Genomic DNA, 27,920 nt, shown 5'->3' on the forward strand with positions numbered 1-27,920 from the left:
ATAGAGAAATGGGAGATAACGACAAAAACTCAAATCCTTAAAAAAATCATAGTGTGGTGGAGGTGGTTGCCTCCGAATTCCCTCCGAGAAATGGCGGCATCTTACCCACCATAAATAATCAACGATCACATCCAATGGTATATCTGTAGCCGTTTTTCAAGAAAAAAGTTTAGAAGCTGGTATGAAAAGGGCATTCAGAAGAAGGGGAAGAAGAAGACTAAGACGAATTTCAGGAAGTCAGCATAAAAAGTTCTAACAACAAAACATTCTCCCTATTCTCTGGATTTCGTTTGATTTGGGTATTTCTTAGGAATTTCTTTACCTTCGTCTTGTTTTTCTTTTCTTTTCTTTTCTTTTCTTTTTTGCAGTTTTTCCCTCTTTTGTTATCTGCTTTGGCTGCGTCGAAATATGAACTTCATTATCTCAAAATCTTATCTATGCTGCTATAATCGAGTCGTCAAACGTTTCGTCTGATATGTTTTTGAAACGCGAGAAAATTGATTCTGCTTATGGACGTTTCTTTCTTTTTTAGAATTTTAATCGTTGATGTGAAGATAAGATGAGTTTGGGACTACTTGATGTTGTTTAGATATAATTACCATAGGAGGTAGTAGGTGAAGAAACATTTTAAGTAAGTTGGAGTTGGGATTAGCTGTCCTTATTTGCTATCTCTTCTGATGATTTCCGTGCTATTGCGGATAAGTACTCCATCTGTTTGATTGCACGTTTCATTTATGTGAATGATATTCTGGGTTCCAGAGATAGAAATTTTGATTCTGATTCTCTCCCTCTCTCTTGGTTAGGATCTTTCTAATTTTGAATTAGGTGTGATGGTGATGTCAGGGTTGAAAGTGCGTTTGATTTGGGTCTTTGTTTTTTCTGATAAGAAAAAGAAAAAATATATATATATAACCAAAAGGCTGTTAGCAAAACTGATCGAGGAATGGATTATGATATTCTCAACTTCATATTTTCTTGACTTATTGATTGATGATTTATGGGATCTTTTAGAAGAAAAGTGTTTTGAAACGTTATTAAAAGTTGAAGAAGGTATGTGAACTTTGAAGCTTTATTCGAGAAAGTTGTTAATTCGTAGTAGTTTCATATGATGGTCTCTACTCTACAATTAACGAATATGAGACTGTAATTTGTAAATTACAAGTTCAACACTGGTTTCTTCGTGCTTTCATTTGCATTCCACTTGCTTGTGGATTCTTCATAAACTGCTTGGATACTAGACCTCCCTCTGACCAAGCTTATTCCTTATTCTTCACTTGTTATATCAGACAACAGGTGAGGGAAGCAAAAAACAAAGCTACCAAGTGGCAGTGGGCTGATAGCTAACACTAAGGATACTTGGAAGGTAAAATCCGAGTCATCGACTGGCGCAACTTTGGTTGTACTGCTGAAGGGAACTAAAAATCTTACCTCAAATGTTGATCACAAAAGCTCAAAGTTAAATATCTGAAAGATTTGTTCCTGAAATGGTTTCTTCTCCTGTACTAAAGGTTAATGCTGATCACACATGCACCAAAGCCATAGTTGAAAAGTTGGTCGAAGACTTGTTGAGCCATACACTTGAAACTCTAAGGACTACTACAGCTGAACTGCGGTTGCTTACCAAGCTTAATGCGAAAAATCGGAGGGTGATTTCGGACTGTGGGGCAATTAGCCTTTTAGTCAATTTGCTAAACTCCACTGACGCACAAGTTCAAGAGAATGCTGTTACAGCACTTGTGAACTTGTCAATTGACAATAATTGCAAAATTATCATTGCTCAGGCCAATGCAATTGAAGCTTTGATTCACGTCCTTCAAACTGGTAGCCCAGAGGCAAAGGAAAACTCAGCTGCTACTCTTGGTAGTCTTTCAGTATGTGAGGATAACCAGGTTAACATTGGGAGGTCTGGGGCAATAGGGCCTCTGGTTGACTTGTTGAGGGATGGCACACCTCGAGGAAAGAAAGATGCAGCCACTGCTCTGTTTAATTTGTCATTGCTTTCCGAAAACAAGGCTAAAATTGTGGAGGCTGGATCTATCAAGCATCTTGTGAAGTTGATGGATCCAGCTGCTGGAATGGTTGAGAAGGCAGTGGTTGTTCTGGCAAATGTTGCATCAATAGATGAAGGGAGGATTGAAATTGTACGCGAGGGTGGTATTCCTTTGTTGGTTGACGCTGTTGAGTTAGGTTCTGCCAGGGCAAAAGAGTATGCAGCTGCTGCATTATTGTGGCTTTGTGCAATCTCCAGTAGGTTCTGCATCATGGCAATCCGAGAGGGAGCTGTCCCACCATTAGTGGCTTTGTCACAATCAGGCACAGCAAGGGCCAAGGAAAAGGTACATGACTATACTGAATTGTGTTTTCCATGATTCCAAATTCACCATAGATTTTAAAAAGGAAAATTTGGCCACTTGCAGGCTAGGGCACTACTTGGCTGCTTCAGTAGAAATAAGCTCGTATGAGAATGCTAAAAGTCTGGAAGTGACTAATTCTTAAACAAGGTTTGGCTGTTTCCATTGCGTTCATGGTGTACGATAGGATTGCTGTTAGGATAGAAATGGAAACATTAATGTGTATTAAGAGAATATTAGTATTTAGCTAAGGAGTTGTTAGTGGAGATTGGTTATAAATAGAATGAGTCTTGAAGGGGCAATTGTTTAGTGTTTAGGCTTCAGTGATACCTCGAGACAACAGAGGTTTTAGTACTTCGAATTACTCAGGTTATCTTGCAGTTCTTCTATCTTTTATATTTCAGCATATTCGGGTTTTATCAATGTATTTACGTTCAGATGTTGCGTACATATGGGTTATTGCTCTGTAATTACTGGTGCAAAAAGAAAAGAAAAACGAGGGTATAATAAAGGAAGGATAGTTTTTATTGTTTCATGTTAAAAAATTGGTATTCCAATGTACAAGACGAAGGATTTGTTGTTGTTCTGAGCTTTAGGATTTCTCTGTCTCTCTCTCTTTTTTGTTGGTATTTGCATGTATTTTTTTCTTCCCCTTGTCCCGTCAAAAAGGTTTTATGGGTAACTTATTTATCTAAAATTTCAAGCACCGAAATGAACACGAGCTGATGTGCTTGTGCATCTCGATCCTTGTCGAACAGATCTTTCAGTGTTGACGATTCATCTTCCTGATGAAGCATCAGACACAAAGTATTATTTTTTATTGCTTTTAGGGAGAAAAAATTCACCTAATTCTGGAAGCCCTTTTCTGTTTGATTCTATGCCACTATATATGGACTTATCAGAGAGCTTCCACTTGAATGGTCTTAGCTTTAATATGTTTCAGTCTGATTCAATGAATTTATTTGTTCATCTCACAGACACACTTACATTTAAGAAACTGCAGGGGAAAAGGAATTTTATTCAAGTGATTGAAAAGTGAAAACATGACAGATTTCAAGGGAGGAAAATTAAATGAAAAATAAAATCAAGGGCATTTAGATTTTCCCTTGGAGTTCAACTTGTCTCTGTAGCAAGGACATTCTGACTTGTTTCCATAGGTTCCAGAGGGCACACACTTACATTGTTGGCAGCAGAGTCCACAATACTTAAGACACCTGTCCTTCACCCCTGCATTCAAACATCTTGCCCCACATTTTGAATCACAAAAACCTTCCAAAAAAAAAAAAAAAAAAAAAAGGAAAAACAATAAATCAGTTATTCTCTTGGATGAATGAAGGGTTATATCTTCATTGCTAATAGTATTGATATTAATGGTAAAGCATTTGTCTTACTTGGAGCATAGGTTGCAGAGGAATCAGCAATGGCATGTTGGAGGAGGAAGGAGCTCAGAATCAATGAAACAAGAACCAAACTGAGAGAACCAGACTTCATCTTTCTCCTTTTGTTTTAAGGTTAGTGTTCTACTGACTTTTAATTACTTTCTATCTGATATTTATAGACTTAGTAAGTGGAGGACTGGAATGAGAGAGGGAGGAATAGGTCCGTAAAGAATTGAAAAGTGGGGCTTGAATCAGTTGGATGACCCATGAGGGAAAGGCATGGAAAAATGTTTTAAGAATGGTTTACAGCTCGAACTAAAGTGTAAAGAAGCATGGTTTAGGTATGCTTGGGGGTATGAGCTTGTCTTTTTTTTTTTCGTATATGTTCCTTAGGAAGGTCACTAGCAGCTTCTTTTTGTGTCCTTGTGCAGTGTATTTTATGGGGGTAATGGGAATGTGTTTCTGATGTATTGATCTGAACGTGGATTAGTTAGGAGGCTTTCAATCTATCAAATGCCCATTCAACTTATTGAAAATAGAAATCTTTAGTGATAAAATTTGAAATGAAGTAAGCGAGCTTGAACTAATTCTATGTTATATTATGCTGTGAACTAAATTTTTTTAAGCTGAACAAACCCATAAGAACTAAGTGGTCATTCTTAGCAACTGAGAAATATATGGAGTAGTTGAAATTGTATATATAGGCTTGAGCTCTTTCTTCCCCCACTCTGGATTCCACAATTGAGAAATATAAAATGGGACGTTTTCAATTATTGTACTTTCTGTATTTCTTCATTTTAAATGAACCTTTGCGTGTTTGTACATGTAAGATTCTGTACTTCATGTTATGTTATCAATATAAAATTGAGCTGTTTTTGACGATCTATGAAGGATATAAATAATGCTAGATCACTTCAAACTTTGTGTACTTTTGTACTAATGCTATATTGTAAAGAGAAAACTACTTGATTTTGGTTCAAGAGTAAGTTTGAGATGCCACACTGACTAAGATATTAGCAAGTGAAGTTCAAATTTTCACTTATCATTAGAACTTAACTTTATTTCTTTGATTTTTCCTGAAACTCCTCCCTGTACCCTAATCTCTCTTCCTTCATCTATCTTAGGGGTATGAGATCGGTAAAGACTAGAACAGACTGAACCGACTTGGGTCGGTCGGTTTATGTCATTTTTTAGTCGGGTTAGTTGGGTCGACCCTAAATAGCAGCCTCCTTTAGGAAGTCCAAACCGATGATCTTCCCAAGGTGATGTAGTTATTTATTATTATTTTTATTATTGTTTTTGTCTATTTTCTATTCTGTTCTGCTTTTTTTTTCTGGGCTAGGGGAGAACATAATCGGACTGACAGGCTGAGCTGAACCGATTAAAGTTCTTAAAGTTTTGGTTCAGTTTGGTTCAAATTTTAAAGTTTTTCAATCTGAATCGGTTCGGTTCTACTTCAACTGACTTAGTTAAAAGCTTAGAGTAGTTAAATCTATGAAAACGTAAACATGCCCAACATAGCAAGTATTTCTAAAGCATATTTAAAGGATAGAACTTTGTTCACTTGAAAATTGGAATAGTTCCTAGTAAATTTGATCAAGTTTGATAAGGTGATCCTAAAGATAATCGAGGGACTATATTGTAGCATTAAATGACTAAAGAAAGCTCACAACTTTATTCGGACGGGTTATTCCAAATTTCAAAGCAAGGATTATATTGAAGTTGAAGGTTGGATTGGATTGGATTCTTTCCTTAGTATGGAAGTTGAAATGCTATCTTATTACATCATATCTTTTGTCTTGTCTTTCTTACTTTGATTTGCTCATACCAATATCTTCTTCTTAGCTATGGGAAAAGCACACAAAAGCATGGCCCAAAGACCACACTCCCATTTCTCTCTCTCTCGGAGAATGGGGCAGATATTATATATTCGACCAAAAGGTTAGAGGTTTGAATCGTTAACATTATATGATCTTATATTTCATTATAGCTTTATGATTCAAGTAGACCTCCCAAATTTATAACTTTACTAATCGATAGTTCAATGTACTTAAGAGCGTATGTCCCTTAAATGTAAATAATCTAAAGCACATTAACATGACAAGTTCTCTAGCTAGTTTAGTTTTGAAATTTGGGTTTGAAGCCATATTCTTCTTTTTTTTAGTACATATTTTTTTATTCAAATGATAGAAAAGAAAAAATTGAATAGCCTTGTTCAGTGAACCAGTACGATTTTTTTCCAGCTCTCAAGACATGTCGGGCGAAATATGACCCACAATGTATGAAAGCTTTATCAAACAAAACAAGAACCCATTAGACGAAAGGACAGAATAAAGTAAAAAGAATATATCAAATATGTCTATAAAACAAAGTTTCAAAGCCCTAAAATCATAATCGAGTTTATGGCTCATTAACCCTTCTATTAAATTAAATTCATAATTGTTTTAAAATAATTAAATGATAATTATAACAGCAAATCAATTTAAAAATAAAAAATAAACAAAATTAGCCCCCACGCATGTTCAAAATTATTCATAAATTATAATGGTATTTATGGTAATTCCCAACCACAAAATTTATTTCAGATGCGCCACCAAACATCGTATCCTTCAGATCTCATGGATCATATATGTCAAATACAGAACCAAAAAATAAAAAAAATAAAAAATAAATAAAAAAAATAAAGCAGTCTATCACTTCACTCATCCTGTCGGTGGCCTACTGCTTTATAATGATTAAAGTTTATAATTACTTGATTTCCACATAATTTAATTTGTTATAATAAATTAACAGTAAATGATGGGAAGAAGAAATGGAAGATAATTAATTACAGAACACAAAAGGATCCATCCAATCAAAATGTAATAATAAAAGATTTCCCCATCTCCATCCAAAATGTGTTCATCATCAAATCAAACGCCCCCCCAGGGCTCATCAATTTCGTAAATCAAATTTCATCAATCAATTCAATGAAGAATATTATAAAGCACCTCTTCCGATAGAGTACGGTGGCGGAAATTTTAACAAGAAAAGGATTAAATATAATAAATGAAGCACGATCACAAACTCTCTCTAGAACATGAAGCTGAAGACGGCGGCGGAAAATCCCAGAGCCAGGCTTCCGACCACCTTCTGCATGTTCTTCCTCAACGCTTCAGCCCCACTCTGCAACAAAAAAACAGATCCAGGGCGTTAAAAATATTAAACTATTATTTAATCATATTAATTTGAAGAGATATAGAAACTGCATGTTCAAAAGCTGCAGACAATTTATTTTTTAAACGTGTTTGATCTGACAAAGAACTGGACGGACATTTAATACTCTCGAGTGCTGTGTGATCTGACATTCTGACATTTTGATTCCTTTTCTTGCCGTGTTTTTTTAATCTTGGGTTAATCTTGTACTCAACTAAGGTAATTGTCTCAACTCAAGGCGCTCTTACGCGGTAGATCCACGCGTGTCGGTGGCGCGTTGCGTTAGGCTTAGTCACTCTGTTATCGAGGACAGCAAATGCGGCCATTGACACAGCCCTAAGAGCGCTAAGATGTGCCATTTTTATCCAAATTATAGAGAGATCTTGGCTGTGGATATTGATAATGGCGGATTTTTTTTAGGGATGTTGTAGATCTTGTGCTAATTGACAATGCGGGTAAATATTTAGGCGGTAAATGCAGAGATTTGGGTGAAAATTTAATTACCTTGTCGTCCAGTGAAGGGGCGGGGGAAGGACCTTCCTCACTTCCTCCTGGTGCTTCAGAGGGTGGAGCAGGTGGACCAAGCAATGCCGGAGAAGGAGCTGGTGCTTTGTGCTTCTTCGATTTCTTCTTGCTAGGCGCCGGCGACGGGACCTCAGCGGGAGGTGATGCGACCGGAGCAGGAGGAGCAGTTTCGGGAGCGGGAGGAGATTCGATCGGAGTTGGTACGGGAGGAGAGCTTTCCGGAACTGGAACCGGTGGAGAACTGGCCGGAACTGGAACCGGCGGAGAGCTTGCTGGAACGGTAGCTGGAGGGGAGCTAGCCGGAACGGAAGCAGCTGGTGGAGAGCTAGCCGGAACGGAAGCAGTTGGAGGAGTACTAGCCGGCGGAGAGGCCACTGGGGCGACTACTGGTGGCGTAGATACCGGTGCTGGAGTGACCGGCTTTTGGGGAGCGGCAGCGGGAGATGAATTTGTCGGTGGCACAACAGGAGATGCTGCTGGAGGTGGATACTTCGCTGCTACAGGCGCGGGAGTCGCCGGAGTAGTAGTCGGAGCGGCAGCAGGAGACTGACCACCGACACCGGCAACGACAGCACAGATCAGAACGAGTGCGATCACAGATTGTCTCCCCATGTCTACTGAGTGAGCGTGTGTAGATGATGAAGTGGATGCATCCAAGGCCCGAGGTGTAATAGTGTATATATAGACCAGTAAATAACACCTCAAAGCACTTTAAAAAAATTAAAAATAAATTAAAAAATAAATTTACAAAAAGGAAAAAAAAAAGAAAAGACAACAGAACCTGTAAGACAAATGGGGCCCACTATTAATGGGCCTGTACTAGCCGTTGGGTGCGAAAAGAAGGGCCCACGTAGGGAATCAAACAAAAAAAACGGTATAATACGGGAGATTTAAGCACGGTCGAAAGCCCATTAGTGTTTCTTTTCCTATCTTTTTTAGGTATAAACAAATGAGAATGAGTAAATAAAATTCTAAAAAATTAAATTAAAATTAAGTTATGAAATTCGGTGGCATGTGAATACCGAAAAAGCCACGTCAGCTAAATGAGGATTAGTTACGCGGTTTAGGATCCAATAATTTAGTTTGAAGGAGAGAGGGACTGGATACAGCTGGATGATTGAGAGTGGGTCCCTTGCCAATTTCGACAATCCAATAACAGTTGGCCACGTGAACTGTCGCGTCAATTATTGCGGGGAAATTTACCAGCAGTCGCCTGAATTTGTTTTCTGCCACTCCCACCGCCCGACTTTTTCCAAAAAAGAAAAAGGAAGACTATATTTCTATTCATGTTTTCTTTTTCCTTTTTCTTTTTTCTTTTTAATAATAAAAATACCATATTTATATTCTTCCTTATATATATATATATAGGGCAATTTTAGAAATACACGCATATATAATATATTATATATGCGTGTATTTCTAAAATTGCCCTATTCCACGGCATACGAACAAAGTCTATATATATAATCTATTAATGACATTATGTTATTAATTCTTTTTTTTTTTTTTTTTTAACGATGCAGTTTTGGGCCTTAACTGGACTGGATCAACTGATCTTCATACAGAACTTCGGCCCATAAAATGAGCCCAATGGACATGACAAGTTATTATTTTGGCCCATTTATTTGTCTTCCTCTCTCCATAACTCCAGACTCTGTTGATGTTCTTTTGTTAGTCAAGAGAAGGGCAGGTTTTTATTATTCTATAATTCATCATAAATTATGTTATTATTAAAATGCAAGTCTCTAATATAATATTAAAAGAGTAATTTAAAATATAAGAAAATTTTTATTTGTTTTGATTTGTTCCATTAATACCTTTGCGTTTTGGATCCTTGATTTTATCGATTGTATTTAAATATTGATTTTCATAATAATCTGAGCCTATTGACAATTTAATTTTTTAGAGATCTTCGATTACTTAGTTTACTTTGGACGTATTATAGCTAAATCATGGTTTTACATTCACTTCGGTGCCTAGACCACCAACCAAAAGTGAACGAACAAGTGGACACAAACATTGATCTCTTAACTTTATAATTAGCTTAAAAGTACACATTTTTATTTCGTTCCTCTAAGCTTTTTTCTAAATAAAAAATCTACGGATTAAGAACTTAATAATAATCAGGGTAACATGGTAATGCCTATGGTTAGTGTGTTAAAAGTGCATGCAGCCGCATTTTCTTGAGACCCAACCCCATCATACCTGACTATATATATATATATATATATATATATATATATATATATATATTAATTTATTAAGGAATTGCTTTGCTTTTTTTTTTTTTTTTTTTTTTTTTTTTTTAATCTTAATTTAACTTTTTTTTAGATTCACCCTTTTAAAGTTATATCAAACTCACTTTTAAATTTTACTTACATTAGTATAAGATAAAATTCATTATTACAACTCTCATTTCTCTCACGAGCTTTGTCTCGTTCTTATTTATTTATTTCCTACCTTTTATATGGATTATAGTCCATAAAATAAAATATAAAACCAAAGTTGAAATATAATAATTCTTATTCTTCGTCTACATGTTTGCATGGTGGGTACATTGAACTCAAGGTTAGGAGTTATCTGTCCTTTTTTTTTAATCTAACGGTTGTGCCAAACATCTGAAAAATGAATCTATTACAATTAGATGACCCAACCCAAAATTTGTATGAACTAACCCAAAAAGTTCATATTCCAGCTTTTAAATATATATATATATTAAATAGGGTTTTTATAGATTTACTAAATATAAATAATTTTATCTTTTATTTTATATATGCTTTAATGGAATATTATATATATATATATAAATTAATCTTATAAATACTATTTTCAATAATAAAGTTAATATAACGGCCCATATTCAGTACCCAGATATTGTTCTATTTGGGCTTCTCTTAAAGACTTTAAAATGCGTCTGTTAGGGTTGGGCTTCCCTTAAAGACTTTAAAACGCGTCTGCTAGGGTTGGGCTTCCCTTCCAGGATTTAAAACGCGTATGCTAGGGTTAGACTTCCTTTCCAGGCTTTAAAACGAGTCTGATAGGGGAAGGTTTCCACACCCTTATAAATGGTGGTTTGTTCTCCTCCCAACCAATGTGTGACATCACAATCTAGCCCCTTTTGGGCTCAGCATCCTTATTGGCATACCACCTTGTGTCTACCCCCGGACCGCTCCCAAATCCACCCCCTTTGGGACCCAGCGTCCTTACTAGCACACCGCCTCGTGTCTACCCCCTTTGGGGAACAGCGAGAAGGCTGACACATCGTCCGATGTCTGGCTCTGATACCATTTGTAACGGCCTAAATCCACTGCTAGTAGATATTGTCCTCTTTGAGATTTCCCGTTCGGGCTTCCCCTCAAGGCTTTAAAATGCGTCTGCTAGTAAAGGTTTCCACACCATGGTTTGTTCTCCTCCCCAACCAATGTGGGACATCAGTTAAATTTTCAAGAATTATGTTTTTTTTAAAAAAAAAAAAAAAAAAAAAGTTATGGTTGGTGTAAAATAAGGATAGAACATTGTCGGATGATAGCCCATTGGTCAACTTTAACCTTTGAAAATCATACATATGTTGTACATGCAAAGTATAGGCGTGTATTACTTCTTAATTCATAGTTATCTCTTTACAAATTTTAATTTTAAAATGAGATATGATACAAAGATTTAGCAATTCTTAGTGCAAAATATTCTTTTAGTTCATAAACATCTATAATTAAATTAAAGTTTATTTTTTTAATTTTGATGCAATAAGGTGGACCACTCCCCACTCTCTCCTCTCTTTAAATTTCAGACGCAAATCTTGAGCTTCTCCAAACCCCTTCGTGTGCCTTAATCCTCTCTAATGGCGGAAAGGCCTAAAAAAGATCATCCCATTAGATCGCCTGACATAGCCCTCCCTTTCTGCTTCTTCTGCATGATGAACGAACCCGACCCAGTTCTCAGAACACTCAAAATTACTGAATACTTCAAAGAAATGCCTACGAGAGATGATCGTGAGTCCGTTCTTGCATTGAGTGGGCTCTGGAGCATCGCCATGACTCGACCCAATAACCCGGAGTTTCCTGAGCTTGGGATTTTCGAGTGCATGGCAAAGCTTATTTGCAGAGGAATTAGTGATAGGGAATGGTTGCTTAGAGATCAGAACGTTTATATTCCTTACTATGCTGCTCATATTATTGGGTCTTATGTCATGAACAGAGCTGAATTTGCTGAAATTGCTGTTGAATCTGGTGTAATTCCGCCATTAATGGAGCTTTTGAAAGGAAAAATCAGCTGGGTTGAGCAGAGAGTGGCAGTTCGAGCTCTTGGACATCTGGCAAGCCATGAAAAGACATTCGAATCAGTAGCTGAAATTGGAGGTGAGGTCGTGGAATTGGCAATGGAAATTTCTTCAATATTTGTCGAAAATGTTTACAGACAATTCTTCCGTCTAAAACAGAGGTTGAAATATCAACGAAATTTGCTCACAAGAGGCCTCGGAGGGGTAGAAATTGAGAACAGAAAAGCAGAGGAATGGGCCATTCAAACGCAGTGTTGGTCTGTTTACCTTCTTAATTGCTTCGCTCGTAAAGAGAGACATTTGAATTTACTCTGTAAAAGGGATTTCTTGAAGAATTTGTGTCAAATTTGGGGTGGATTAATGAACCCAGAAGCCCCTGGTGGAATTGGGCTTCTGAAAACTCTGTGTAAAACAGAGCCCGGAAGAAAAATAGTGGCAGATTTAGAACAAGTCTTGAAATCACTGTGTGTTCTTGCAAGATCCTCAGATGAACGGCAGGTTATGGCAATTGAATGCCTATTGAGTTTGATCAAAGACCCAGAAACCCGACACAGTGTACTCGAAACCTCTGTTTTGTCTCTTGTCGATTTGGTAGAGCTGGAAAACGGCAGTGAATTAAAGAAACCAAAATTGGGAGACACTTTAACCCAAGCATTGTTGCAAGATTATCACAAAATCAAATATGGAAATCAGAAGCTGCACAGTGAGAGAGCCAAGAGAGCTTTAGAGGAAATCTGGGAGTTAAAAGTTGAGAAGAAGAGGAGAGAGAAATTGATGTCCGAGAAAGAGGTGAAAAAGAGGAAACTCTTGGTGGGTATTCTAAAAAAACAGGGGAATCACAAATTTAGAAACGGAGAGATTCAAAAAGCTGCAATGAAATACACAGAAGCATTGAATGTAAGTATACCCAAAATGAGAAAACAGAGAATAGTGCTTTATAGCAACAGAGCTCAATGTTTTCTTCTACTGAGAAACCCAGAATCCGCCATTAGTGACACAACTCGAGCTCTGTGTTTATCAAAACAGGGGAGTCCTCACAGTCGAAGCCTGTGGAGAAGATCACAGGCTTATGATATGATGGGATTGGCTAAAGAGAGCTTGATGGATTGCTTGCTATTTGCTTGCTGCAGAATTAAGTTGAAGCACAACATTCCGTGTTATGCTGCTCGGATGATCAGCAAGCAGGCGAATGCCACGTCAGTATTTGGTTCTGTGAAGGTTAGAACATTCGAAGAAACGAAGAGCTTGCTCGAGAATCGCCAATGGCGGAATGTGAGGATTGGAGGATGTTGATGAGGAAGATGAAGCAGAAGAAGAATGGCTGTAGGATTGAGTTTGAATTCTTGTTTCCAATCCCATGCAATATGTGGCTGTAGGATTGAGTTTAAAAAGAAAACTCATTATTAAATATATTTTTGTCTCTCAAAAAATAAATAAATAAAAATAATAAATGGTAAATTAGTTTTTTTTTTTTTTTTTTTTTTTTTTTTTTTTTTTTTTTTTTTTAAATATGAGCCACAAATGTATTGAAGGTTGTGATTTGTTATTATTTTATATATTGATTTATGCCAAAATAACTACCAAATAGATTAATAATTATTATGGATAAAAAATTTATTATAAAAATACCATAATTAAAAAATGAAGATTCTAAAAGAAAAATCTTTAGTTTTTTAGTTAAACACTATTTGGAGTGAATTTAAATAGCTTCTGAGTCGAAAATATATGTATAGAATTATGCTTATTTTAACGAGCAACAGTGAATTTCCGTGACTTAGCTGTAAAATGGATTAGTTAGTTAAAGTTACAATAAACTCATTTTATATGCAAATAAGAGAGACGGAGACGAAACCTACAAAAGTCTTTGGACAACATGATGAGATTTCAAATCCTACCTAACACATCCATTTCATTTTCACATCAAAATACAAACCATTTTGGTAGGCCATATCCAACAAAACCAATATAAAATTACCATAAATAATCTAATAAAGTGAATTCCAGCATTGTCAATACTTTATAATTAACAAAATGTGGCCTCCAGGGATTATAGACTTTTAAGGCTACTCCACTTATAGAAAATATAATGTTATTACTTCACTTTGTGGTTGCATAATCTTGTCCATTGTGTTTCAACATAAACATACAAAAATTTGCTACAAATACCTTACCCCTCTTCAAATCTCATTCTCAAAACCCACATTGTCTATGCATTTTCGTACAAATTTATTACAAGATTAAAGCATCAACTTCGTAGAGTTGAGAGTTTCCCTTGAATTCAAAAGTTAGTGTTCATGGTGCTGGTGGTGTGGAGCGAAAGCATCACCATATCGTTGAGACTAGTCTTGCAATCCTTACCTAACCATCCATGCCCTAACGCTTTTGGTGGGATGCATTTGTATCCACTAACTTTATAATCAATCGCTTACCTACCGCTGTTCTAGCCAATCTTTCAGCATGGGAAAAGGCTTTTCATTATCTGTTTCTTCCGGTGTTTGGGTGTGCATGTTTACCTTGTCTTCAACCTTATCAATCTCGTAAGTTTCAGTTCATAGCACTAAGGCAGTGAAGCTCACAAAGGCTACAAATGTTTTGAGTTTTAAGAGGTCGTCTCTTTGTGTTCCAGACACCCTGTATTCAGAAACTCTTTAAATAACTTAATCAACTATTTCAAAGCCACCCTATATTCAGAACCTCTTTAAATAACTTAATCAACTATTTCAGAGCCGGTAACAATCCAAGTCTAAGTACATCGCTAGTAGATATTATCCTTTTGAATTTTTCCTTTCGAATTTCCTCTTAAAGTTTTTAAAATGCGTCTGCTAGGAAAAAGTTTCCACACCCTTATAGAGAATATTTCGTTCCCCTCTCCAACCGACGTGGGATCTCACAATCCACCCTCCTTCGAGGCCCAACAACTTCATTGGCACTCGTTACTCTCTCTAATCGTCGTAGGATCTCACATAGCCTAAATTTTCTATTATGGAATTATCCTTTTTCTTGACTATACCTATAAAGTTCTACCAAGCAATAGCAAGCAGACACCAGAATACGAAGATTGAAACAACATGCTTATACATGAATACAGCTGGATATTTTATTATCAACAGAAAATTTTAGTTAATATAATGAATTTTACATAGAAAAATGAAGGGAAACTCAGAAAGAGAGAGAGAGAGTTCAGAATTTTATACTGTTGTTGGGGTTAACGACCAAATTTGTGTATGTGCTTTCAGCTTTGGCAACAGATGCCTGTGTGCTTGCCAGCCATGTGTCCACTTCATTGATGCAGAAGGTAACGGTTGATTAAATTCCAAGAGAAACGAGTCTAAATTACAAAATCACATCGGCTTTCCTGCATCATTGTCAAATCTGGTCAGAAATCTTACAAATTAGAGTACTGCTCAGAATAGATGCATGTAGAAACAGGATGAGATGTTTCAAACAAACATATCTAGAACATGCTTCAGATACCTTAACCTTTCAGAAGGCGGAAATAAACAAACATATCCACATGCTACTGCAGATTTATTCTAACTCACCTTAATTAAATCTAGAGGAGCTCAATCATCATAAGAACTCAAAGCAGAAACAACTGATCCCGTTGTTTTAAAGGTTGATGCGACATCTGGAAATTCTTTCCACGATGTTGTCATCTTGAGAGATGGATACAACCAACTCTTCACAGAATCAACAAAACAATTTGGATCGAAATTCAACAAGGCTTCCCAATCCACTTGCAGTCCTCGTGGAATGTTCCCACAGAACTCCATGTTAGCTGCAAGAAGCAGTCCAAGCAAAACAACAAATCCAACAGCCGCAGAGCCCCTTGAGAGTGGCATAAAATTGTACCTAAAATGCATTTGAGTTTAATAAAGAACCCTGCTGAATTAGCAATAGAATTAGTACCACAACTGTAGAAATACTGTACCAGTAATAGCTCATCCTTAGGATTGCATCCCTCACACTTTCTAGAGTGCTAAAATCCATAGAGCCATAGTTTTCTCCGCAATAAGCATTGCATATTGTCTGAAAAAATGAAGTCGTGAGAATATTAGACTTTAACTCATTACTGAAAACAAAAAAAAGAACATTGGCTTTCAACATGTAGTGTTTGTAGATAGATAGAAATCAGAGGCCCAGATGCTAATAAATTTAATTCCAATGATCGAAGGAGAAGGCTCAGAAGAATATGGGGAGCATGTAATGGAGCATCTGACTCAAAATGTGGCTTGTCTGTTGGTTGCTCTCGATGACCATACAAAACCATGGCTACGATAATCAGTAAAGTAATTTGCTGATCTATAAACCGTACCTAACGAACGATCGGCTCATAAAGACTTGGTTGAAGGGGAAATGATTTTCCCGAATTCATGAAATTGGCTGAATCCAATTGCTCTAAAGAAGCTTTGAGGCTTTTGAGGGTTGCTCTTAAGAAGCTCAAAGAAAATTCACTCATTTTGCAATCTACAATTACCTAGAACTATACCCATTTTGCAATATTTTTCCCATCCTAAGAAATTCAGAATTTCTCTGATCGGTTCCGATCATCAGGTACATCAACGAAAACAGGCACATACAAGAGGTCTATAAGTAACATACTTCCCATGCTGTCGTCATCTCTGCATCAAATTCTTCCCATCTAGAAGCTGTACATGGACTTCTGATTGCAAAATCAAATCCACGTTCTCCCCTGAAATAATTATATTGGAGAGGGAAAAGGTTAGAAGAAGATAAACATAAATCATAAAAATTGCAAAATAAAGCAGCAAAGACATGGTTAATTTACGTCTTTGCTAGTGTAATCCTCGTCCCTTCAAGTTGCTTCCTGAAACAAGAATGAAACAACAGAAAATAGGCATTAGAAGACATTTAAAGAGCTCAAGGCAATGGTTGCAGATTAGATTACCCCTCGAAAGCAGTACTGTTGCACCACGTAGCCAACCAAAAATCCTCACCAACCACTTTATAAAGATCAGAGCATGACTTCGCTTCCATAATCTGCAATAAATGGACATTACTCACGTTTGTAATTTGACGAGGCAGAAACGTTCTTCCTTTCGGTGCATCCGTTTTAAAGAATTTTGTATTAATGAACTTTTGTATATTTTTGTATACCAGCCTGAACAGAAAACTGGTTCTAAACTCATGACAGCAGAAATTTACATATGAACATATTATATCATACAAATGAGATGTAAGAAAATATTCGCTGGATTCTGCTAAAATTCAGTTAAGAAAAACTGTGATATGATCAGAGAATCCGTTGAGCAATTTGATAATCTTTCACACTAAATTAACACAAAAAAACTCACATCTTGTAATTTTCCATCACCACTCAGGTCCACCATCATGTCTGACTTGTTGTACACAAAGGATTTATGCTTAATGACCGTTTTTGCGGCTTCTAGTGTCCTGTGGGGTCAACAATGATTAGAGCAAGCCCATCAATATTTGCATGAAGAAACCATTATTTTATTTTTACCTCTCAAAATTTGGGAAGTACCGAACCACTTTTGCTTGCCCAAGAATCATAGATGTATGAGATCCAAATCCAGAATTGAACTCTTCACTAAAATAACCAAACACCCAAAATTTAGACTGTGCTATAACAATGTCAGGTCCCACAATCACACAACAAAACAGGATTTTTTTTTTCTTGTCACTAAAATAAAATATTGTTCATTGAGCGCAAAGAAACGACGAACAAGGTCTAATAGGACTTCATTTGATGAGAAATACCTTAGTTTATTAATCCACAAAACAGGATCACAGGGTTCGGAAATTTGTCTCCACTTGACAGCTAAAGAGTAAATATCTTGCCATGAAATAAAATTATGACCAGGTAATCTATCTTCCAGATGGCTACTTGAAGATGATGTTTCTGAAAAGCCACTAGTACTACAACCAGCACCACCTCTATTCTGGCTGGATATACTTGGCCTTTCTCTTCTCCGAGCTCTTTTACCATACTTGGTTGTGTTTTTATTGGAACATTTCCATTCTGCTTGCAGCGAACGCCAAGTTCTTGAAATCCTTTGAGCAACATCAATGGCAGCTAATCCTGCCATGCGATGCTGGTAAACAGAAAGATCAGATTCAGTACTTCTTTAGAACAAGAGACTCTTTTAATTATTCCAGAGAAAATACATGCACAAAGAAGGGATGATGTTGGGAGCGGAAATTGTGCAGAATGCACGATACCGATCATAATAACGAAAAGATATATGCACATGAGCAACTAGGTGAATACAAGTGAAACTAATTTTGAAATTTAGTATTTTACTTCTGAAATGAGTGAGATTACCTTCTAAATTTTAATGTAATATGTTATCCCACTTCAAGATTAAAATTTTTCCGCAGCTACTTATTCTATGGTTAGTCAAATCTTACTAAATACTAATCAAAATGAGTGAAAGTGTGAAACATGAAGATAACACAATACAAAATAAAGATCTGCTATATTCGATATGCAGAGCTTTCAAGAAACACTAAACAATGGTAAATTATGCTAGAGTAATTTAGCAATCAGCAAAAGATAAATTTAGTGGAATAGGAAGGAGTATCAGACATGCTGTAGGAGATGTTCACATAATTTTCAAATTATTAGACACTGAATCACCTGACGCCGATTTGACAAGAACCCAGGACAATCATACTGGATTTTTCTCCCAATATTATCAGCAGCCAATAGAAGTGATATCTTCTGCTTTGTCATCCCGTGGTCTTGCTTTCTAACTCTACCCTTCTTTAAAGGCTCGCGTATTGGAGGTTGTCTGAAAACCTTTTCGCAAACATCCTTCGGGTGCAATCGTTTGAACCAATACTCCTAATATTAAAAAATATTACACAATCACCACATGAGTTAAGAAATTGTTTCAAATCTGGAAAGCACAGATGCGTAGAATCCAAAATCAGTATTAACAAGCATATGTTTTAATGTCAAATAGAGAAGACTTTTTCTTTATTAGTTTAAAATTAACTTCATACAAATATTTAATAAATATATAGGGATAATTAAAATTTGGTGTCTGGACCTGGTAATAAATGTATTTTTCCAACCTATCCCAAACTAAAGTAGAAACAAACAAACGATAATAATCGATCATGACCTCAATCCAATTTTAAACAACAATTTCCTCCCTACAGATGGAAATTTAAAAGTAATTAGAAGGATAAAAAGTACGAGTATCATTCGAGAGAAAGATACAAAGGAGCTGTTTTGACTAGTGGTTTCAGGTAAATAATAAAACAAACGAATGAGAGCAAAATATCATCTTGACCCTTCCCTAAGTTTATAGTTTTTGACGGAAAAGTACATGAATATAATTACAGTAATTACATTGGAATCAAATAACTCCTTTTGAGATTTTTTTTTTCTTTTTTAATTGAAGCTTCAATGTACTGAAGTGGACAATGAGACAATGCTCGTAGGCATCACAAGAAGATAAAGAGAAATAATACGGTACAATAAAATAACCAAATATATTTCCAAAGGAACTGCACCTTGAAGAGTGGATCAATATCCCCATCAATAGAAAACCAACAAAAATCACTATTGCTTTTAGATGCTGTGTATAGAGCAATTTCCTTCTGCAATGAGTGAAAACAAACAAAAATTATACACAATCAATGAGAAGTTTTGTTTCTTGTAAAATAAAAAGCTAGAAAAGTAAAAACCTTAATATATTCAATATAAACCTTCAGATATTGACACATTTTAACGCAAATTAAATGATCAGTCAATTGCAAAATATTGATATACAAGTTTTCACTGAAAGTATAAAAACAGTCATGAGCAAATCATGCAGTCTAAACTTCAAACTGCAAATCTGCACCATAAATAAAATAAACAGAGCATTTAATCTGTAAGTAATCAAAGACCCGAGCTGGCTATACTTCGTGAAGCAAGAGACAAAGGTTCTACGGTAATGTTCGCATTAATGTCCGTCTCAACCCCATTCTACTCATATCCTAAGTGAGAATAAAGGAACCCTTGCTTATAAAATTGAAATTGCATATCATGGGTGCCTAATTCTTTATAATCTTTTCAAACCAATAACTCTCTCACCCTTTTCCTATTCACTAGGAAGAAAACAAGAGATCACCACCTATTTCTACAATGTGATCATACAAATTCTGGGAAGAGTTGACATCCCTAGAGTCATCCAGAGATTAACCTGATAGAATGCTAGGCATTGAAGCATAAATTTGTCCATGGAATCTAGATCCAAATCCAAGGTAGCATCATAGTCCTTGACCTGCCATAAATAGCACACCGAGTAAGACAGAATGGCAAGATCGTTGAAAATACTTTTAAAAGATGAAATGGTCAACGAAATTCATTATTGTACCGCTAACCCATATTCTCCAATAGCATGGTAGCAGGAAGCTCGCAAATACAAACACTCAATGTTGGAATTCTCAATGTTCAACCCAATAGATAATTCCTTGATAGCCTTTCTGCATGTGTGAACTAGGCAAATTAGAGTAACATGATGACTGGACATTCTTACAACATGTCATTAGTTCTCAATTTCCAGAAATTTCAAGTTATCACATAACAAACTCTACAAATTTGTAATGTATTAGTAAGAACCCAAGTACTCAAATAAAATAGATCCAAACTGCATATTATTATCAATCTTGTATATAACAACGTTTAATTTCATGAAGCTTTAACCCTATGCATAGCATTCCTATAGAAAATCAAATCGGAAATGAACTCAAATTAAAAATTACAATCCATTATTTGCTGCATCTTCACGAACTCCAATAAAAATCATACGTGCATCAAATTGTAATTTTCTTTTTGGAACGTTGTTGCTCTTAATCTTCCCTTCAATCTTTTCTCCTTCCAATCAGTTTTCTCGGGGAAAACCTTTTAGCAGAGGACCAACAGCCTCTTTATTTGTTAGTCAGAAGCAGCAATGGGGTGGTGTACCATAAGAATCTACGGACCTTCAAGGTATAGGGAGAGGGATTTTGCTTGAGGATTAGATTGGCAGTTAATAAGTATTAGGGTGAGGTATTGTTTGAAAACGCCTTTACAATAGGGAAGATGAGTGTTTTTCAACTTCAAGGGGTCATAAGAGGCATGCCTTTTTCCCACAAAATTAGGGATATTACTATGTTCGACTTGCTTAAGGGGTTTGATGAATTTTATGAAAGCATATATATAGTGGATAAGGCCTTGAACGAAACTTACATTTAAGGTCTGACCAAAAGCATCTTCCCACCTCATAAAAGGTCCTTTTTTTCAAAATGGTGGGAGGCTTGCCCTAAATTCATCTGTTTTAAGTGAGATTCCTCTAAATTCATCTGTATGGTGGGAGGCTTACCTTAGGGAAATTTACAAGAAACTTTACTCGGGAAGGTCGGGTCCATGTCCAACAGAAAGTTTGGCAGCGTTAGAAAGAATTAACACTAAGGAGCCCATCCATGTTTTTGGCAGCGTTAGAAAGAATTAACACTAAGGAGCCCATCCATGTTTTCCTCCTCCGTGTTTGGGTCTTAGAGGTGTGTTTCCTACAAGCAAACCTTAGAGGACCTTGATCATCATTTTTGAGGTGTTCATCTGCAAGGAAATGGAGGTTTTCTTGGCTTTTAGAGTGAATTGGTTTCAAGAAATTCTTGTCACGCCATGCTGGGAAAAGTTTTTGTTCATCCTACTTTCCAAAAGAAAGGAAACGTTTTTTTTAGTGGCAAGTGCTCTCCTGACAGTTCCATGAAATACCTTGTTCGAAAGGAATTGGAGGATTAAGAAGGTCTTGGGAATTTGACCTCTCTCTGAATCTTAAGGTTTTTTAAGATATTAGTTGCAGCCTTTTATGTGTGGGTGTGCGTGTTTTTATTTATCCCTGATTTTTGAAACCCTTTCTTGTATTTTTTTTTTATTATTTATTATTTTGTTACTTTTTTTCTTTGCTTGAGCCCATGTTTGCTTGATCTTTTTGTACTCTTTGATTGTCCTTGATGAAAGAGGTTTTTCATCCTCTCTCAAAACAACAAATGTTCCCATCCAAAAAGAACTCTCTCAAACTGAAAAAAGAAAATGAAGGGAAAAAAAACTATATCACATCAATTCAAAAAATTTATAAAAAGACGTGAGCAGAACATATACCTGTGTTCCCCTATCCCATGATACAATAGCCCGCACAAATGATATGCTTTGACAAACCTATCCATTAGACATTATAATTTTTATATGGTTCCTCCTTCACAAAACAATACTCTGCAAAGGGTACTCGTGAAAATAAACAAGCTAAATATTGATGAACAGTAAAAAAGCATGGTTAGAATGGAACAAGGAACAAAACTAACGTGCTGTCCATCTGAAGAACTTGATGAAGACATTCCAAAGCCTTTGTTGTGTTTGCCAAATCTTGATAGAACTATATAATTAAGTATCACAATTAACATACTTTCTAGCTCCCTAATAGATTGACAAAAAGAAGGGCAGGGAAGCAGAGAACATGCAAATAATAAAAAAATAATCCAAATTGCAATGCGAAAGGAAACTGTTCGCTCTTACAATTTCAAATGGCATTACAAACATTGATCAGAGTGCTTGTAGCGTGCATAAAACAAATATATATGACGTGCTCAGGTGACTAAAACATGTCCCCGTAGTAGCTAGATTGCATGGTTTTTTCTTTATTTTTAACTAGAAGGAATATAAATTAGACTAGGAAGGCCTTCGAATTCAGAGACCACAAGGAAACAGCTTTAGTATTTACATGCTACCTTTTAGGAAGGCAACAGTGATAAACAAAAGAATATGAATATGATTGGTGAACCGTGTAAGATTTTTTGGATTTATAGAGGGCTTATTGATAGCTAGCTCATGCGTTCGAACATGAAAAGAATACTTGGACTTACAACATCTGAATAGAAGGATATATTGCTGAGAAGGTAAAGAACTTCATGGACTTTGCAACATGAAATAATAGATAACTTGACCTTTTGATTTTGTTGTAAAAAATAAACCAAAATACCAACCAAATATCATTAATGTGGGCATAGAACCCACGTCAGAGAAGGGGAGTGAAAGCACACAAAAGCCAACCAAGGGAAGCGCGTAGGAAGGAAAAAGGTAGAAACTACATTTTATAGTTTCTGAAATTTTACTCTATTTTTAGAAATGTTATTAAAAAATTAGAAAGAAGACACGATATGAATTATCAAACAAGTCTATTTCTTAGAAAATTTGATACATAAACAAAAAATAAGAAATGAAAACGTTATCAAATAGATCCGTAGTTAATTATCAGTACCTGAATTAGATGGCCCCATGCCTCGAGGAAATTTCTATCTAATCGAATCGATTTCAAGTGTGCCTCCTCAGCCCCTTTGTAATCACCAATTGAAGACAATGCCAAGCCCTGGAAACCAAATTTACTGCTTAGAGACCGTAAGGATTTTTCCCAGAAGAAAGTACGTGAATATATGCCAGACTCCGATATCATTAAAACCAGGCAAGTAAGAAACTCACCAAGTATGTGTATGCAGATGTATTACACCCATCCACCTTCAGACATTCAGACAAGTCCTCCACAGCAGCGTAGAAGTCCTTGAACTTGAAATTAACGATTCCTGCATTCAAGTAATAAAAACTCAGATGAACAAGGAACAGACTTTTACGAACTGAAAAAACGAAGTGATGTAAAGAGCGAGTTAGATAAATTACCCCTTTCATGTAAAATATCTGCAGAATTTGGCTCAAGCTCCAGTGCCTTAGTTAAATCTTCAATTGCCTAAATCAAGAAGGAATTATAAACAAATTAATGTGAATCAAACATATAGCAACACGCAAGAGATTGTAAGCAATTTAAGGAGATATTGCTTGGGAGCACAATCTAATTGAAGCTAAGCTCCAAATGCTCAATCATAAAAATTTATAATAAATAATAGGGAAAAAGAATATATTTTTACCATTGAATTTAGCAAGTGTACTAACAATTTTCACCCAAAACTTTCTATTTTGTCAAATTGAACTCTAGCTTTAGATAAGTGTTGCAATTATTACCTACAATTAATTTCTCACTGTATTCACCTACTAAAAATTTAGCAAAAAGCAAAGTAAAATCCCCTTAAACTATTTCAACAAAAATCAAGTTTGGCACAAAAATAAGTCCAATCAATGAACAAGATTGACCATTGATTCTCCCAGAGCCCACATGTTCAACAAAAATCCAACTCTAGTATCGTTTAGACATGATTATAATTCATGGAATGCACATGAAAATATCTTTTCAGTAATTTATCAAACAAAAGTAAGATATCAAATATAAACTTTCATACTTATTGAAGTTTAGAGTAAAAAACGGCAAAAAAAAAAAAAAAAACTTACCGAAGCTCAAGGTTCCATCCGATGAAATTGAAAGTTTAAGGTAAAACTTAATACATTAAGCCTATTTCAGGTTAATTTTCTTCACTATAAAGTATACTGTACATTCCCAAAATCTGCATTTAACTAAAATATGGTTGCTTCAATAAAAAGGTTTATTTTTAAAATATTGAAACAAAATGATCAAAGGTTGCACAAGTATATGGCCGTGAATTTTCCACTTAAAAATTATAGGACAGTTAGGGAAGAACGAGGGATAACTTCATTTGATAAAACATCCTGAAGTGGGTCTTTGTGGTTACATGTTAGACCCCTTTTTAAAGTTTCTGAACTATTAGAGATCTCATAGGGGGGAAAAATCATAGACAAGAGTTTAAGATGAGCAAATTTTTCATGCAGAGGTGTGATGGGGATCAAAATATTGTTGCCAAGAACGATGTGCTTTTATCCAATGGTTGTGGCGTTCTCTCTTGCAACTTCGTTCACACTTGCTTTTATCCAAGAATTGTTGACCAAGACATACAATCAAACGTTTATATTGAACTTACCTCAGCAGATGCTCCTAATGCGGCCCGAGCCTGCCCTCTTCGTTTCCATGCCTCACCAGCAAATGGGTTTGATTCTAAAGCCTGATATTTAATTAGATTAACAAAAAAATTGTCAATTAATTATATTTCCCTTTCATATCTTATCATCCACGTACCTTTGTAAAATCACCGATAGCAGCGTCAAGCTCTCTTTGGAATGCATAAGCTGTTCCTCTTCCAATTAATGCCTCAGGATAACTAGGATCTTCCTTCAATATCTGTGGAAAACTAAAATGACCCTTAACATTCTCCAGAAGTTGACAGTTAGGCTTATCCTCCTACCCACCCATTTGCTATCAACTAGACATAACAAATCGTGAAAGGAGAAGAAAGAACCATGCACTAAGAAACAGATATTACCTGGTCAAAGATAGAAATAGCGATAGCATACTTCCCTTCATTGACCTGCCAAAGATTAGAATGTCGGTCTAGAGAATATTTAATTTCTAAAACACGTAACATGAATTAGAAGTATATAGTATGTGTACCTCAGCTATGCCTCTTGATAGTCGGAAGTCTACACGTATTGACTTTGTCTTTGAAACTTTAGCAACAGGGAATTTCTTAGTTCTCTTGGCTTCATCACTTATATTGCCTTGTATATCTGCAATTTTACTTGGCTTACTTAAAATGTCAATTGGAATCACTTGATTTGTTGCTATGAAAAGCCGTAACTTTGGACTTACTAGAAAATTCAGATATATCACTTCTTAAATCATGCAATTTGGAAGCATCATCATAGTCACTACGTCCATTGCTTTCACAGTTAATGTTACTGTTCTGACCAATTTCTTCGCTTCCGCCTTCAAATATAGAAAGATTGTCACTTGATCTGCTGCAAACTTCAGACGCATCACTTGGATTCATGTAGAAATCAGGATGTTCCATTAATTTATCTTCATTATTATTTGTTTCACTCAATTTTCTGTTAGCAGGTGTAACTTCTGATTCAAGAACAACGGTTGAAAATCCCGACTCCACTTCTCCATTTTCCACATTGTTTTTGTCTTGTTTTTCTTTTGTCAAAAGATCTTCCAGTTCTAGCAATTGCTTCAGGTCTGCAGATTGACATAGAGCATACTGGTAGCCACTCTCCCAAACGGAAAGAGCGTCCCCTTTCTTTCCCAAGGAAAAGTATGCACGACCTAAACAACAAGAATCTCAAACTCAGCTCACAAATTTGTCAATAAATCTACAAATACTTTTATTTCGAAAAGTTAACAACAAAAAATCCTAAGTGAACTCCCCGTGTGAGTTATTCAAAAATCATAGCTCCTTTTCAAGATACGGAAAAAAGAATAATTTCCAATAATATTTAAGTACTCTTTATCCAGTATCGTTCCAGAGCAGCAACGCGTTTTAGTGGAATTTAGTAAAGCCAAAGGTATGCTACACCAACAAATCTTTTGCAACTCTTAACACATTAATTATAAGATCCCTCAAAGTTGGGAACACAACACCGCCCTATGAAATGCACAAAACTAAGGAACCCCCCACCCCAAGCCCCCCGGCCCAACTCAGCTATACAATTTTTGTCACCGGATGCTGCAGTGTACATCCGGAAGACCCATGGTTCATGCCTCATCTGGTTGTTAATCTCTTCAACTTCAACTCTTGTCCTCGTTCACTCGTTAGGAATAAGAAATAAAGGAAAAGAACTACTAAAATCCAAATCCAAGGACCTCAAATCGACATTCCAGTGAGTTTCGGGAGCGTAAGAATGAAGGATACGGCTACAGTTTTTATCTTATCAATAATTGAATTATCAGAATCAGCTCAAAATCAAAAGATAAACGAGCTAATGCAATAAGTACCTTTGAGCACATAAGCTTGAAGAAGCGAGGGATCCAGCTGAAGCGCTCTATCGCAGTCCTTAATTACATGCTTGTGCAGCTCCAATTGGCTGTAGCAGAATGCTCTATTGCTGCAAAACCGTTGTCTCGATAATTAGGCTTGAATCAACTCAGCAGTCCTTTAAAAAATTAACAAAAATCGAAAGACAGCAAGTCAAGTGGGCAAGAATAGAACAAGACCATATGTCTTGAACGGTGCAGGACTTGGTTATGAGCGAGTCGAGGACTCTGATTGCCTTAGACCAGTCCTTTGAGCGACAGAACTTAGCGAGTTCGACTCTCTCGGAGATGGCCGGAGCCATTAATTCAGCTCGACGTAGGAAACTTCGTCGAGATCAGCCGATGGCGAATTCTATTCTTGTATATGCAGTTCTTTTGAATCAACCAGTCCCCCTCCCCCTCTCTTAGCTCTTCAAGGAGAAGTGTGGAATGGGATGATCGGAGCGTCCATAGTCGACCTGTATCGAGCTGGAAACGGGAAGCGTGAAGAAACTGAGACTCTCGGAAACGGCGTGGAGGATATATCCATTGAAGAACGGTGTTCACTTGCCGCTAATGTACGTGCGTTTCACACGTGTGGTCAAACGCCTTGCCGTGATACTATTGGTTGAATGCGGTGACGTGTACTGGAAAAACGACAACATGCCCTACAGTTTTGTTTTTCTTAAAAAAAAAATTAAAAGAAGAAAGGTTTTGAATTTTGATTAGTTTTTTTGGCCAACAATACACGACACAACTTAATCTTTCTAAAAGTCTCCAAATTTTTCTTTAATAATTTTACATTTTTTAATGAAGTTCTGTCATAATTTCTTTTCGATAATTTTTTATAATTTGTTAAATAATGAAATTTATTATTTTATTCACTATCTAATTCCGAGATATTAAAAAAACAACTAATTTGAACATAAATTATTACTTTAAGAGTTTATGCTTAGAGTATACAATATCATACTATTGTAAAGATTCGTAATTCTTTAACATGGTACTAGGAGAGGCTCTATGTTGTACTTTGTTCAAAGAGACATTGTTGAGAGTGGCTAATTTAAGGAATGATCATGGGTCCGCGATTTCTAACAATGTTCACTCCCTTTCTGCCATGATTGAAGCCATCCCCTCCATTTTTCGACCGAATCTTTTCGTTAAGATCATTTAGGTTTTTTAGAAGCTTATTTTAAAGCTTCAACTATATACCAATTCAATTTTCAATTTTATATTTCATCTATGTAGTTTGAATTAAATCGTACAAAAATATTCAATGTTTTTTTTTACATTTGAGTTTCAATAAGAAATATTTTTTTATATGGTCAGTCATTTCAAAAGGCTCGAGTATTATTGGTTAATTCACCCCTACTAGTTCTAAATAATCCAAAAAATATATATATTTTTTTTTAAGAAAATATTTCAA

The 27,920-nt window shown here is 36.0% G+C and overlaps 4 protein-coding genes and 1 non-coding gene across 8 annotated transcripts; 2 read left to right on the plus strand and 3 right to left on the minus strand.

The window, feature by feature from the left end:
• Window position 1: 1 nt before the first annotated feature.
• On the plus strand, window positions 2-5,190 carry LOC111781668 (U-box domain-containing protein 4). 3 transcript variants are annotated; one of them, XR_015414322.1, is made up of 5 exons: window positions 2-299; window positions 1,287-2,336; window positions 2,418-2,501; window positions 3,754-3,862; window positions 4,855-5,190. XR_015414322.1 is itself a non-coding variant. In XM_087119908.1 (4 exons), exons 2-3 carry the CDS (start codon window positions 1,485-1,487, stop codon window positions 2,460-2,462), a joined length of 897 nt encoding a protein of 298 aa, XP_086976034.1. In that variant the 5' UTR covers window positions 2-299; window positions 1,287-1,484; the 3' UTR covers window positions 2,463-2,501; window positions 3,754-4,508. The 3 variants fall into 3 exon arrangements, 2 of the variants coding, with proteins under 2 accessions (XP_086976034.1, XP_086976033.1); XM_087119908.1 differs by lacking the exon at window positions 4,855-5,190 and having other exon boundaries at window positions 3,754-4,508; XM_087119907.1 differs by lacking the exons at window positions 3,754-3,862; window positions 4,855-5,190 and having other exon boundaries at window positions 5-299; window positions 2,418-2,933.
• LOC147786712 (peamaclein-like) lies at window positions 3,356-3,873 on the minus strand. The gene is made up of 2 exons (XM_087119909.1): window positions 3,743-3,873; window positions 3,356-3,620 (listed from the first exon to the last, which is right to left on the minus strand). Exons 1-2 carry the CDS (start codon window positions 3,840-3,842, stop codon window positions 3,436-3,438), a joined length of 285 nt encoding a protein of 94 aa, XP_086976035.1. The 5' UTR covers window positions 3,843-3,873; the 3' UTR covers window positions 3,356-3,435.
• A 1,385-nt stretch (window positions 5,191-6,575) lies between the features above and the next one.
• On the minus strand, window positions 6,576-8,112 carry LOC111781211 (uncharacterized). The gene is made up of 2 exons (XM_023661686.2): window positions 7,430-8,112; window positions 6,576-6,895 (listed from the first exon to the last, which is right to left on the minus strand). Exons 1-2 carry the CDS (start codon window positions 8,060-8,062, stop codon window positions 6,803-6,805), a joined length of 726 nt encoding a protein of 241 aa, XP_023517454.1. The 5' UTR covers window positions 8,063-8,112; the 3' UTR covers window positions 6,576-6,802.
• A 3,042-nt stretch (window positions 8,113-11,154) lies between these two features.
• LOC111781755 (uncharacterized) lies at window positions 11,155-13,239 on the plus strand. Its single transcript, XR_015414310.1, has one exon. It is a non-coding gene; the product is annotated as an uncharacterized LOC111781755 (transcript).
• Window positions 13,240-14,798: 1,559 nt separating this feature from the next.
• SRFR1 (Tetratricopeptide repeat (TPR)-like superfamily protein) lies at window positions 14,799-26,964 on the minus strand. 2 transcript variants are annotated; one of them, XM_023662172.2, is made up of 25 exons: window positions 26,696-26,964; window positions 26,477-26,586; window positions 25,349-25,807; window positions 25,151-25,266; window positions 25,023-25,067; window positions 24,779-24,880; window positions 24,624-24,704; window positions 23,416-23,482; window positions 23,221-23,321; window positions 23,003-23,110; window positions 22,050-22,120; window positions 21,850-21,906; window positions 20,081-20,189; window positions 19,907-19,987; window positions 19,233-19,319; window positions 18,349-18,555; window positions 17,469-17,803; window positions 17,212-17,298; window positions 17,042-17,141; window positions 16,636-16,727; window positions 16,516-16,554; window positions 16,329-16,419; window positions 15,658-15,755; window positions 15,269-15,578; window positions 14,799-15,081 (listed from the first exon to the last, which is right to left on the minus strand). In XM_023662172.2, exons 1-24 carry the CDS (start codon window positions 26,815-26,817, stop codon window positions 15,290-15,292), a joined length of 3,054 nt encoding a protein of 1,017 aa, XP_023517940.2. In that variant the 5' UTR covers window positions 26,818-26,964; the 3' UTR covers window positions 14,799-15,081; window positions 15,269-15,289. The 2 variants fall into 2 exon arrangements, with proteins under 2 accessions (XP_023517940.2, XP_086976235.1); XM_087120109.1 differs by lacking the exon at window positions 21,850-21,906.
• Between the last annotated feature and the right edge of the window lie 956 nt (window positions 26,965-27,920).

The sequence above is a fragment of the Cucurbita pepo genome, chromosome 19 (genome assembly GCF_057944985.1).
Source record: "Cucurbita pepo subsp. pepo isolate OVF chromosome 19, ASM5794498v1, whole genome shotgun sequence".
Lineage (NCBI taxonomy): Eukaryota > Viridiplantae > Streptophyta > Magnoliopsida > Cucurbitales > Cucurbitaceae > Cucurbita > Cucurbita pepo.